The 14368-nt window shown below is 39.4% G+C and overlaps 3 protein-coding genes and 1 non-coding gene across 5 annotated transcripts in view; 1 reads left to right on the top strand and 3 right to left on the bottom strand.

Moving 5' to 3' along the window:
• SARC_06820 overlaps nt 1-643 on the bottom strand; it is a 6109-nt gene extending 5466 nt beyond the window's left edge. Inside the window, exon 1 of one of the 2 annotated variants that reach the window (XM_014299265.1) lies at nt 428-643. In XM_014299265.1, the coding sequence (XP_014154740.1) occupies nt 428-597 (170 nt within the window). In that variant the 5' untranslated portion in view covers nt 598-643. The remainder of the gene's footprint in view (nt 1-427) is intronic. The other variant, XM_014299266.1, reaches the window with a different exon arrangement.
• Nucleotides 644-895: 252 nt separating this feature from the next.
• On the top strand, nt 896-979 carry SARC_30143. The gene has a single exon. It is a non-coding gene; the product is annotated as a tRNA-Ile (tRNA).
• A 628-nt stretch (nt 980-1607) lies between these two features.
• SARC_06821 (hypothetical protein) lies at nt 1608-8758 on the bottom strand (the record flags this gene model as incomplete). The annotated part of the gene is made up of 10 exons (XM_014299267.1): nt 1608-1759; nt 2073-2182; nt 2403-2641; nt 2927-3121; nt 3264-3397; nt 3764-3946; nt 4244-4405; nt 5077-5752; nt 6108-6205; nt 8692-8758. 10 exons carry the CDS (start codon nt 8756-8758, stop codon nt 1608-1610), a joined length of 2016 nt encoding a protein of 671 aa, XP_014154742.1.
• Nucleotides 8759-10718: 1960 nt separating this feature from the next.
• SARC_06822 (hypothetical protein) lies at nt 10719-13853 on the bottom strand (the record flags this gene model as incomplete). Its single annotated transcript, XM_014299268.1, has 6 exons — nt 10719-10940; nt 11254-11434; nt 11827-11900; nt 12548-12667; nt 13295-13438; nt 13698-13853. The coding sequence occupies 6 exons, from the start codon at nt 13851-13853 to the stop codon at nt 10743-10745; spliced, it is 873 nt and encodes a 290-aa protein (XP_014154743.1). The 3' UTR covers nt 10719-10742.
• Between the last annotated feature and the right edge of the window lie 515 nt (nt 13854-14368).

Consider the following 14368-nt stretch of genomic DNA (forward strand, 5'->3'; position numbering starts at 1 on the left):
AACATATATATATAATTACATTTATGTATATATATATTCATATGTGTATGTGCATTTATATATATATATTTATTTATTTATTTATTTCTATATATATATATATATGTGTGTGTGTGTGTATTTATTTGTATATATCTATATATTAATATATTTATGTATATATGTATTTATACATATGCATTATATATATATATACATATATTGATATATATATATATATGTGTGTGTGTATATTTGTATATATATATATATATGCGTATATATACGTATGCATATACATAATATATATATATATATATTGAATACAATATATACATATACATATTCATATGCATATGTATATACATAATATACACTTTTACTATACTTCGGATGCTGCTATTCGTAGCCAAACTATAGTGCGTGCGTGTGTGCAAACGCATCTTACCAATCCTTACGATTCATACGATGTACACGCTCCTCTCCAGGTAAAACATAGGTCTGCTTCTCTTTCGGAACCACCATATGCACTGGTTCTCTATTTGCGTCATTGACGACAAACAGGACCACAACCGTGACCAAACCTACTGCTACACCAGCAATAATAGACCAACTCATATTGTTTACTTAATCACTTATTACACTCTATACGTCCAATGTCGACCGCGACTGTATATATACATTTTCAAACGTGGAAAATATATGAATTTTAATCATCCTGTTTTATCTCAAGAGATCTAAATTCCTCTTGACTTTATTATGATCACCTGATCAGTGATCACCATATAAAATCTTAAATATGAATACGAGATTGCAAATGCCATATTTAGCACAGGGGTGTGAGCATGAAAGAATTGATCAAATATCAAATATATTGTAATAATAGTATAAATAAACTTATATCAACTACCATATATCCCGATTAATTCAACGGTTAGAATGTTGTGCTTATAGGATATCCAGCGACGCAATAATCCGAGTTCGATTCTCGGATCGGGAATATCTTTATATTTTTTCTTCAGGTCTTCATAGTTAAGCACATTTATTGTGTACACACTTTTGTAATCGGCAACATTCCGTGCCATGATTTTTTAAGTCTGAATTTCAAAAACCTTGCGTGGCGACATTTTGGACCGCAGTACTGATATTATTCAGAATCGCTATATAGAATTGAACAATCAAGTATTACATATGATTTACTATCGTCTCTAGATACCACACTGTACTCCGGTGCCAGTCTCAGTGTGTAAGCATTTTAACTCAAAACAAGTCCTTTCCCTGAATTTTGTGTGACTGAGTGATCGGTGTGTTCTCCGTCTAGTCCTGAACCCGAGATGAAATTCATATTACACGTATCAAATGTTGTACCTAACGATGTTTTATATTGTATTTGTGATTTCTCGTATGTTCTCCGCTACTTACACACCTACAAAGCGATGACATTTATCATACATGAAAAATAACTTCTCGCGAATACATTTGCACTGACGCAAAATTAATTAATTCGGATATGAAATCTCCTGCAATAGCTGTATCGGAAAGCTTTTAGTGGCAAATGAACAAAAGTCACCATATACATACACAAGCGCTACACGCGCTTGCAAAGTTTATTTAATGGGATGTTACAGTTACTCTACGACCTCTACAACTTCGCTAACGAATAATTCAAACGTCTCTGACTCTTCAATCAACTCCTCGTCAGTGGCCTCTGGTTCTGGATGGAGCGCAGCCAGTCTTTCTTTGTGCTCGGCCAGTTGCTCTTCCTTCTTTTTGAGATATACTGTTAGGGAATATTTCAAATACAGGCATGCATTGGTTAGTCGATCGGCATCACACGAGACTACTCCAGATTGTTGACTATTCCATATCAAACTTTAGTACCACGAAGGCAGCAAAAGAATAGAAGTAGAAGTAAGCATCCACCCAACACCACAGTATTTTGCCACACATGTCTCAAGCTTAAACAAAAAAGAGCCCAGCACTACACGCTCACAACTATACACTGTGATACTCTATCATCCAACAGTAAATATTATTGTACTAGTTCACGACGAGCTTAATTGGAACACATCGCAAAAGAGATGGCAACTTACTCTGGAACTCCTCGTACTGCGCGCGTCTTCGATCCATGACCTCCTTTGAAGCTTTGTCGCCGCGTTGCAAATCTTCGGCGTCGAACTTTTGTGAGTAGTTCTTGACACCCCTGTGATGCCAACACACAAAGCCAGGTGGATTAGAGACAAGACCAGAACAACAAATCGACAGAAGACAATATATACCTGAAATGGTACATTATCTCTCACAATGTATAGATATAAAACAAGACAGAAGTGTCTGAGGCGCCGACGATTGATCTAGTAGACGGCGACGCAATGCAAATAGAGATCTTATAGCAAGCTACTACTGACGCGACTTTCACTTACTTCTTCTTGAGGTCTCGCAGTTCTTGCTCGGACAGTAAAGTAGGAGGACGTGGCCGCCATAGTAACTGGTAGAATTTATCAATATTGTTTCTTTGTAGATTCTTTCCTTGAAAGGACCACAGGTGGAACCCGGTCTCTAATTGGAACTTCCACGCACTCACATATGTCGCTACATACCGTCCAGTGGGGTCCCATTCGACGTGTGTGGCCATGAAGTGCTCACTCACGTTCATACACACCTTAAATGAGCATAAAAAAGCAGCCGAATTCAGCATTGGGTAATATAAGAGCGTATCATGCGATTGTATCTCAGGCTATTTGAGAGTATCATCGAGTAGTGGTAAAATATATGTAGCACATCCAGGGAGCTATCGTCTCACTCCAAATGCAAGCACAGAATTCTGCAGCATGCCGCGGAGCCTATAGTTTACGAGACCACAAGTTCACATAGCCTGAAGATAATATCAAATACTATTAAGGGGAAAATAGACGATAGCATAATTGCTTCAGACCGTAGACCTTACCATATCGTTGACGTCCCAGAACTCCAATTGTCCGTTGAAAATACCCTGGTTTCCAAGACCGGCAAGCACCACATAACGTCCCTTGGGCGACCAGAACATATTGTTTACATTTTTCTTTTCTAGCGTGTTCAATAACACGACCTTGTCATTCTTTTTAAGATCGTAAAACGACACACTTAAACTTCCAGGATCACCCTACAACAATATCAAGGTATAGATATAGATTAGCTATGAATCGGTACAGTAAAAAGCTTCTGATGTCCCATAGTATATCGTAATGCTTTAAAGAACTGAAAGTACAAATATCTTGCATAATATAAGAACCAAACAAAATTACCTGGATGAGGGCAAAGCGGCTACCACAAGGTTCCCAGGAGAAGGCTCGCACAGCGATTTGAATTTCGAGAGGTTCGACAGGGATATCCTTCTCACGCATACGGAACAGCTCGAACGTTGTGAATTTAGACTTTCCTGTATTTAGCAAGTCGAGACATAAACAGGAAAGAATCAGTAGGAGGTGAATAGCCATACAAAGCATTTTCTAATCGAAGGCTGTGGGACAGAGAGCAAAAAGGCCAAAAATAGTTCTATATATCCTAAGACTCGAGTATAGAAGATTTCCGGGCGAAATATTTACAACGCGCAAAGCAGAACGGTAAAGCGCTTTCTTGGATTATGACAAATTCTCGATCCATCGTGTAAGCGCAGAGTTAGGTCGGCGCGATTCCCCACTTCACACAAAATGTCTACAGAAGCATATGCTCGATGCTCTGATCGACAGATACCATATCAGTGTCAAAAACTACAATAAACATACACACGCGGGCCATATCTTACCAGTTTTGCTTTGTCGATCAATTTTTACGGCGAGGTAATCGCCTTTATTCTGCCAGTGAATATTACATGCCGCAACATTGAACAAATTCTTGGTCTTTACAATCTTTCTGGAGGGGAGCTCTAGGATGGTCACACGCGCTGGCTGATCTCGAATTTCCGGCGTCCAGTATGCGATTTTATTCTCTACAAAGACAGATAGATAGACCAAAATTAAGTATCCGTTCCAACAAACGATATTGGTATAAAGCAGCTGCAATACGCGAGAAAACTACAACTCCTCTTAACTTCTCTTTGGGCCATACAGATGTGTGGCTAGAACGCTAGTGCTAGTCCATACCATCAACACTCAATTCGTTACATTCAAATGTGTCACAAAGTAGCAAAACAGAGACGCATAAACTCGGGCACACGAACTATGAGCGAACTCTCCGGAACGTGCAAATAATCTTCACACGATCGAATACGTAAACACATACTTACCTGAGGGTGACCAAGCAAAGTCCCGTACGCTATCAATCGCGATACTCTTCTTGTCTAATAGCTTCATTGAGGGTAACTCGTACACCATGATTTTGTCCTCACCCAAACATGCACAGTACGAGTCATCGTGATTCCACTTGAAGTACGGCCATGTATTTAGTCCTGATGACAAAGATAGGTGACTATGGTTAACAGTGTGCTACAAGTAATACAGATGCCTAGTTAGACATAGCATTGGGAAAAATAAAAATTGACTAAGCATTACTGCCGGGTAGTTCAAAAGGCACAGCGTAAAGCTGAAAGTACACACTACCAGAAAACATGTCACTATTCTCTTATATCCTAGGAAAGGGTAACGCAATGCTTAATTTCACAGTATGAACACGGAAAAAGAAAGAGAAGAAGTAAAAAACATTTATTGAATGCAAAAAAAAAAATACTGTTCAAAGGGGTTTCACACGACACGAATCGATTGGAAGACGGTTAGAACAGTGACAGAAACAAATCAAGCACGGCAGTATTTCCCCCCAAAAAAGAAGCATACGGTCGGGACTTCCACAATCCCAAACGTGCGGATACGAAGTACATATGAGAGAAAGCACCAGAAAAGTGATACCAACCAAAAATCAAAATCAAAGGCTCGAGGACAGCCGTTTGTGAATCCTGATTGATAAGATTAGCAACCCTAGCCATACAAACGACTCGCGTGATAAAACACCAAAGTACCAATGCGCAAGTAGTCCATATCTAGGCATGCGAGAACATAGTACAGACACTGACAAGGCCATTGATATCTGTACAACAGTGTTGCTCAAACGTATAAAATAGCATACCATTTGGCAAGGGGAAACTACGGATCATTCGTCCCCTACGCAGATCCCAAATAGCTATGTTAAACGGTCCCGTAGGGTCAGCAACATCGACAGACGACCAGGTGACAAGATAATTCTCCTGAGGTGAAATCATCATGAGCTTCACATTTGGGTGCATAAAGCGCTGAACCTTGGAGAATTTGGGTCCTCCCCAAACCTGAATTCCTCGTGGATGCACGGTGGCTAGGTATGATCCCAGAGGTGACCAGTATACATAGGATTCGGTCCAGTTGGCCTGTGTGTGTTGCAGTTCGCCCTCGTCTTTGCCATTCCAGAACACCGATGTATTCACGTCGTGTCGTATGACAAACTGATCTCTGCACTTCTCATCGTGCAGCCACCACTCTTTATCAATGAAGTCAACCTTGTCCTCCTTCGATGGGGGTACAAACTCTTCTGGGACAGCCTCGTACTTGTCCATATCCGCCATGCGGACAACTTCAAATACGTGCGACTTATCCAGCTTGAATCCGTTGATTTGCTGTACTGCACGCCTGGCCTCGTCAGGGTTCGTGAATTCAACAAAGCAGAAGCCCTTCGTTTTGCCGTCACTGGCGTTGAAAGGCATGTGGATAGGGTCCACAACCTTGCCTACCTTGCCGAAAGTTTTCTTGATCACACTCAGCAGCTTTCCCATCTGTTTGAGTACAGGTTGAGAACCAGGTTAATACCAGCATTGTGCACAAGTGTTCGTGAACTAAAAAGAAAAGTGGCCAAAGACCAGCATATTCTGATAGAACTACAAGCACATGCAGACCTGTACTTCAATATTTGTGTAAAGGTCTTAATAAATTACACACACGATGTATTAGCTTCGGTTTGCCAAACCAAGGGCGTAAAGTGTTTTCATTCACTGAACTCTATTGAAACTATATCTGTTATAAATATAGCGGGATTAAACTAACCTCGTTGGAAGCGCAATATATACAATGGCATATATGGGAAATCACCATGAATCCTTAGAACTAATTTTGTCGATGAAGTATTCTTACCTTATCCCGAGGAATGATGGGACAGTTGTCCACAGCAACGATGCAGTCCAACTTGTTCTCCACCACAGGTGCATCTTCCAGCAAATCGGCAATTAATTCTATTATGTAAGAAATATGTGCATAGTAGCAATTAGATATGTGCATAGATGATAGCAGGTTAGCCTTGAGCTGGGAATAATAAAGAATCATTTGGCCAGTGGTGATCTGGATCGAGTTTCCGTACGGCATATACAGCCCGAAAACAATTTCCGGTATTTTCAGACAGTGCCTATCATTTGTAATTCAAAAATTCATAACAAAACCAGCGCTTCACTATAATCTACGCGTAGCGAATACGTGATGAGCAAGCCTCGAAGCGAATGCGTAGTTCGTAGAGAGTAATCGTTGCTATGTAACAAAAACAGTAATTCGAAACTATGAAATTTAATAATAGTAGGCCAGGAAAAGCTAGGCAACATATGATGAACAACATATTTACGTGGAATCATCAAACGATCTGGACCACCACAAGCAACAGTGGCGTTTTAATGTTCAATCTTTATAACACCCAGGACACTGTAGCTAGTTATTATTTTTAAAAGAGAAAATAAGGTACTGGTAGCCTTAACTTTAAACCTATTGTTAACATCCCAAGAATATACAAATACACGATGAAGATTTAGCACAAAACCTTTCTAGATTACGGATACTTAAAAATATTCTGATCAGTTCCTTCATAAAAAAATACATGTATTAAACAACTAAATTCACACAACTGCCCAAATTCCAGAAAATGGTACGTGGATGCACATTCCATACTAGGTCATAACATTGTCAGGATTTACATGAAAACTATGAGGGTGTTGCAAACACATCTCAACCCAGTATATACGCAAACTTTTTAGGTCATATACAGCACCCGCACATTGCATGTAGCCGACAGAAATAATTTATACTCATACAGAAAAAAGTCCAATGGAAGGTACAAGTTAGGAAGCACGTACGCACAAATAGCTACGCCAGTCTCTGACACACTTTTTATCTACAAACCCAAAAACCTCAATTTCACAACAGTATATTTATAGCTAAGTGATGGATTCCAAACAGCCACCTAATATAGCACAATTTTCGCTTTGTACAAGTATATATATACGCACAAAAATACATTCATGTACATGGCATATACAATACATCAATGCCCGACCAAAAACTCTCCCATAGAATAATTAGAGGCAGAATCTGAACATCAATAAAACCACATCAGAAAACGTACAAGGACATGTCTATGTATACAATATAAAAAAATTACGCATATGCTGATGGTACACATTCGTGCAAATATACGTTTGTCATCCCGTGGATTAGGTTCACATGCATATACGTATCACAAGGAAGACCTTTTCAAACAGTACATCCTCCCCATATGAGCAACGAGCTTACGCGTGACCTGAAGACAATCCTGCATATAAACGGTAACGTTATATATGTATTCACAACCACCTTCCGTCCCGGACACGCTCTCACGCAGCCATATATATAAATAACAAAGTAAGTGATGTATACTGTAGTGGCATAAAACTCCACGTGTAATAGACGCATGAGCAAGATATACAAATAATACAAGCAAATATGACTTGACATTCACCAGAACTTTTGTGAATTGACACGATATATGCATGAACGACAAACTCGAATAGTATTATACGTCACATTCTATTCTACGATCATACAGCAAAGCCACGAGTATAAACGGGCGTGTAAACATGGATAAATAAATTTCATTCATAAGCAACAATATGAATACAACTAACTTAAGTCAGATGCACACAAGGAATAGAGCACACACTCAGAATCAAACAAATTCAGGTAATGTTTCAGATGTGCATAAATGTAAGCCACGCAAACGAACAAGAGTAGTCACGAAAATAGTCGCATACACACACATAAAGAGTGAAGCATGCTACCACGTACAGATAGTTGCATTTAAAGGGAGGCACATGTAGACAATCATCATAAAAAAAGCCGTAGACAGCCCTATTCACCAATGCTCGCAGTTTACGAGTGTCAGTACAAAATTTATACAGACAATATAGACAGATTGCACATTCTACATTGTACAATAATATAATTTTCAAACACAATCTCCTTAAACAAAATGTGCAACAAACGGTTTCAAGTTTGCGTTCCATATATATATAAATATATATATATATATACATTCACAGAAAAACGAACACACACATATATACATGAAAACAGACCCGCAAACACAGACACATATATATAAATACGTAAGTGTATACGTATACAGTACACACAGGAACACACACACACATATATATAAATAGTCTATATATATATATATATATACACATGTAAATACATATATAAACACACACACACACATATATATTAATAACATAACATCTAAACAAGTGCACATTAACATTATGATCAAGCATTGGTTTAGACATAAGACATTAAGCACATATTAAGCTTCACTTTTAGGAGACGAAATATTGGCCGTAGCTCGTTAGATTGAAGTCAAGTAAACGATATTTTGTTTGAGATCACCAAACCACATCTACAATAAATGCCTACATACCCTCATCAGGGATCTCCTCCTCCTCCTCCTCACTGTAATCGTATTCATCTTCAATACTACCCGGCATCTTCAAATAATCTATGTGACTGCGCGTGCGTTTGCTTTGAAATATACTTGTATATGCCTGCTTTTGCGTTGTTAGTATACACCTACATCAGTTTGCTGAGCTTGTTTTGCCGCGTATTCGTCTTCTTGCGGGTATCGGTAGGTTTGTATCTTATCTTTTTTCTCCGTGGCTCGTGGGACGTGGGCTGCTCCGTAAATTGGCATATTTTGTAGGGTCCCGTTGCCACATGGAATTTGGCTTGCGTTCTATTTATAGTTCAAATTGTACCGGTATGAACTATTCTAATTTACGGGACTCTAATTTGAGATTTCTCGAATCATCACGCCTGGAATATGACTCCAATATATCAATTATGGACTACTATTGATTCTAAGAACATATAATAATTTCATATCTTTGATTTTACTGGTAAACAGTCACTCCAACGTTTTATAATCTTAAAATATACTGGGTACTATCCTGAGTAGAGCCTCCCAGTAGTCAACCTTTTGCCCAGTAAGTGTCCATATATCAATAAAAGGCGGGAGGTTTCAGGTTATCTTTAAATCTGGCGGTTCACTCCTCCTGGAGTCCGGGCCTTGGGTTGGGCCCGTGACTGTGAGTGTGAACTGTGAAGTTGTGAAGTTGTGATCAAATGACGCATCATTCATCATAGCCCTCCAAATTGACAATTGATAGCCTTCTGTAATCAAACAACAAGAAGGCTATTTATGCATCATTGTTCATAGCCTTCTTCTGAAAACAAAAACCAGAAGGTTCTGATAAAAGAACAATGTTCAATATTCAGAAGGCTATGCATTGTTGTGTTTGATAAATAAATAAAACATGATTCTCGAAATAGGCGCGTAGTCCCGTTTATTTCTTTAAGCAGTGAGGTATAGATTGTTTGTTTAAAAAACAACTCGTGAATATGGACTATATTATTATCTTACAATACCCCTGATCGACAAGAATAGTTATATAGTGTCCTATAAGATATGCAATAATCTTTTAAATTCTTTCATACACATTTTGTCTTGATAATATTATAGCGTCGGTTAATACATTGTTATGATATCTTATACTAGAAGTGGATGACGAAGTGATTTTATATATATCGAGCACAGTTGGTGAAATGGATCCGCAGATTCGTTTTCGTTGCTTCTTAGAAGGTATTCAAGTACTAGATATCGAGAAGCCACTAAAATATATTTATCCTCTGCAATAACGATTTCGTGGTATCCACACAAGGTTTCCAAAATGCGAATACAATAAATATACATACGAAGTCCGGGATGAGTTTGTTCTTATATCGAATATATCATCAGCCACAGTATCATATTAATTATTACGGAGCTCTACATACACATTTTTTTTCCGCGCTAAAGAACTCGCAGTACTTGCACAAGTAAGCCAAAATAGTGCGGATGCAATAAAAGTTTATGAGGGTTATTCACGTGACATCACCTCTAGATGTTGATACTTTCAGTGCTTGACCTGACGAGTAGCAGTAAACGCCGATCAACCAACAGCTCACAGTGAGGATAGGATACGACAACACATAGGCAAGGGCACTATGTAAATGATGAACAATACGTTAATAGAGGCAGCCAAGCCCAAACTTCAAGTTCCTTCAATCTAATTCCCTGCGAAAACAATTACCCAACCACCGATAGTAGTGGCCACGGAAACACTATTACGATTCAAATAACTATTCATGATGCCAGACTGCCAGAGTAAAACGGATCAATTTAAGTCAAGAGGAAATATTGAAGTAGTATTTAGGGATACTTTTTCGTTATAGACATAGCCCGGCAACCAGGTCAAATTATTTGGTTTTTTATTAAAAACAACATCAAATCCTTCATCCAAGTTGCATACGCCATCGACGTATAACCTGTCATTGCTGCATTCAACACAAACTCCAACAACAAACTCGAATAACATCCGTGTAATACAGCCTCCCTAGCAATGAAAAATTCGAAACGTTGATCAGTTAATTTTATTATTGTTCACTTCGAGTTCTGTGCTCTCGTATTCGACCTCTCTCATACAGCATACGAGCTAACCGTTCGTGGTGTGGGGGATGGTCCTTCCACCATCGCATAGTCGACTGTTGTTGGATTGTGCTGCCTGGACGCACACTCGCTTCGAACTCCAAGCGATCGCGCCAGAAAGCTATGCCTCCATCGACGTACCCCGCCTGCAATACGACATATCGTTATCAATAAGCAAGGGTACAGATTTATGTGGATAACTGCATAGTCAGACGAAGCCAATCAATACTAGACAGCATTTACAGCGCAGGGATGAGCGCGAGACACTACGCTTTTCTTTCTCACAACTGTGATTTCCACCCGGATAGGGAGGGAAAAATACGTCCTTGCTAGCTCCGAAAGTGCGACACAAAATTTCTATGGTACGCTATAAAACCACGAATACAGGCTCTGACGATAGTAAGAATATGCAGGGAAAAACAACAAACAAGACCACATCAAATTGTTCTTGTTTCATACCTTTGCAGCTTGAACATCCGCGTTGGTCTCTTGTATCCTTGTCAGTGCTTTGAGACCAAAGAATAGTGGAACTATACCCACCGTGGCCAGCCACACGCCGAACTTGATAGGAATCTTTTGCCTATAACAATACTGTGGTACAGCAAAGATCGATGCTACTGCGAGAAACTGTGCACTCCATCTGCATTTCCGAGTCAGATTATTTAGGAAGAGGGTCATTTCAGGATAAGTTGACTAGTAAAATTACAATACGTGTTTGTGACCGTATAGACAATATCAGAAATAGTTGAAAGCGCACTAGTACGGACAACATAGGATTTGTACGAAGGTATTTAGAACCGCAACTGTATATTTCCTCCTAACTAGGTATACGGTGTTTTTCATGCGCTACATTGGCAAGGATATGAGCTAGGAGGATAAGTGTATTCACATATTGTTAATTCATGGGATGCTGCATACAGATATCACGTCCAAGTATCAACGAAGTACGCTTGTAAACACTGATAGTTCAAATAAGAAACAGTGCCAACAGGACCACTCACAAATAAAATAGAGGCCTGTCACGTAACATACCTTACCAAGAAATCTTCGCTTTGCAGGTGACTGATCTCATGAGCAATCACAAACTTCGCAGAATCTGCCATAACCTGATTAGAATAATCAATTCAAATTTCAGCAATAGCTTTTATAAACACTTCCAACGCGTATACACACCGTATTGGGTTGACACACAAATACTTTTAGTTTCGAGCACTATAAACCTTTCAGATGAATTCTATTTGTGATTTTTGTAGATAAATTGATATTTAAATGCAAGTCAGTTATAATCGCATCTTCAAGAAGGAAAGGTGTATAAATTGTCCATCCCACTGTGATTCTGCATATATTGCGGCCCCACTTTTTCATTCCATCGCATATACATCCACAGCACAAGCAAAGATGAATCTGAGCATCGAACACCATCACCCTTGACAGCGATTAGCATTCACCGGGAAAACAATATTCGGACCTCATCGAAACCCATTGATACGAATTAGGTTTACGGAAGGTAGATACCAACCACAGACATGGGGTTACTATGATATATGATAGCAGAAAAGATCATCTGATGTCGCCAATACAGAGAGGTCCGTGGACATGAAATTTTCATGGTTCCAGACTTGATTGTGTGCCTTCAAGCATTTGGTTCCATATAGGAGAGATGGTGAGGCAAAAGAACCGCAGCACCTGATGACTGTCAATCGCTGCAACGCGTGCGAGTACAAATATGCGTACAATGTACCTATTTCCATACCAGTTTGGTTTGGGACCGAGGGAACTCTTCTATTTGTGGAGTGGTGGTGAGGTAAAGATTCCGCGATCGATCAAGCATACAATTGTACACCATCGCACTTGGCACAATCAAGTATCCATTCTGATTTCGGTTTCAAAAGGAAGAAAAGATTAGTAAGAATATCCATTTCTCACATCAGCAACATGGATACTAAGACAAAATAGCATTTGGCATATTGATCTTTAAAACGAAGTCATACGTATATACATAACCGTCGCGAATCCAGCCTACAGTATGATAGGGGTCAGGTTAGTTTTTCCAAAACACCTGAGCTTTGAATATCCAGAAATAACTTGAGTGGAGCGAGGTCAAATTAGGTTGCAAATGCCAACGGCTAAATCTATGAGCTGCAAGCACATACTTATACTGGTGATAAAGTTGCCTTGTTTCCCAGACCTCGACTTAATCGAGGCCATTGCCGGTAAGCCATCACTGTATCCAGCATGTGACTGTCAAACACATACGTCTCATTTCTATGTCAGTATGCTAATAGTATCGATACTCACAAGTTCTTCCAGACATGTTCAAGCGCATATATAGATTTGATTAACAATGCACTCGTAGAGAAATCGGCAGAAATGCGTTGATATGCATATTGCATAAAATAAAGACAGACAGGAATGATACACAATTATAACCCCATACAGAGAAAGATACGCGTACGACCCACCTCAGCAGCAAAGCATCCACAAGCCCATTGAAGCTTACCATAGTGGGGATAGCCCTACACCCGGCGGAAGCCGGCTGGTCCTTATTGTTTGAGATAATCAATCGGATCCTGTCTAAGGACATATCCATGGATTTGGCTATACCTTGAATCTCTTCTACGAACTCAAACGGAACGGGGACCACCTGTGTATTTTAGAACAAAGTAACATTAACCTGAATGTGTGTTCATACTATTCTATGGAAGAAGCTCAGAAGAGACTACCACATATAATGACCTATCACCACGGGTGCTATACTATACACGTTCGCAAATATCGTAGCTTACATGGTAGCATACTTTTGCTGTTTATGTGACTTCACACAGCTCCTAACGAAACCAGTGTAGCACGTCATCATTACAATAATATAACAAGTAGTGCGAGACAGAAAATAACTACACTACCTTGCCATTTCTGTGGTCCCTAGTCATTTGCCCGAGATCGCCCATGTCTTCTCCTTTAACTTCCTCCACAAGACTTTCTGATATTTTCTTGTCCACGATTTGAGAAGCAGGAACACCTGCACGGGGAGTATACAAGGTGCTGCTTATTATAGACATAACTGGTATACTGCGAGATTGTGATGTCACCGCAACCGTTTGGTGATAAGCAGCAATGCGAACAAAATTAGATTTCTACCTCTAGCCTGAGACAAATATAACAAGGACCCCCGTTATACTATTGACAAACAGCATGTAAATTATGGAAAACCTAACCTACCACTATAGCCTATTTCTTTGTGCCAAAACGAGTTTATGAAGTACGCGTCCTAACTTTTCTTTTTTTCTTCAACAGATTTTGGCCTGCGGCTAGATCGGTTTAAAACGGATCCAATTTGTATAAATAGTTTGCTGCCATATAACTATACATATTAGCAACGTACAACTTTATTCCTTCTCGGCAACTCATATTGCCTACGCGGACGAGCAAACATATGCTATAGAACATGAAATGGTTACAGAAATCATATGCGTAAACATTATCTTCGGTCCCTATAGTACAGGCAGGTATGGCTTCAAGCCGTGAAATATGGATCAGATATGCAAGCGAAGATGTGATTCAGCGTTTCGCAATG

The sequence above is a fragment of the Sphaeroforma arctica genome, assembly GCF_001186125.1.
Source record: "Sphaeroforma arctica JP610 unplaced genomic scaffold supercont1.505, whole genome shotgun sequence".
NCBI lineage: Eukaryota > Ichthyosporea > Ichthyophonida > Sphaeroforma > Sphaeroforma arctica.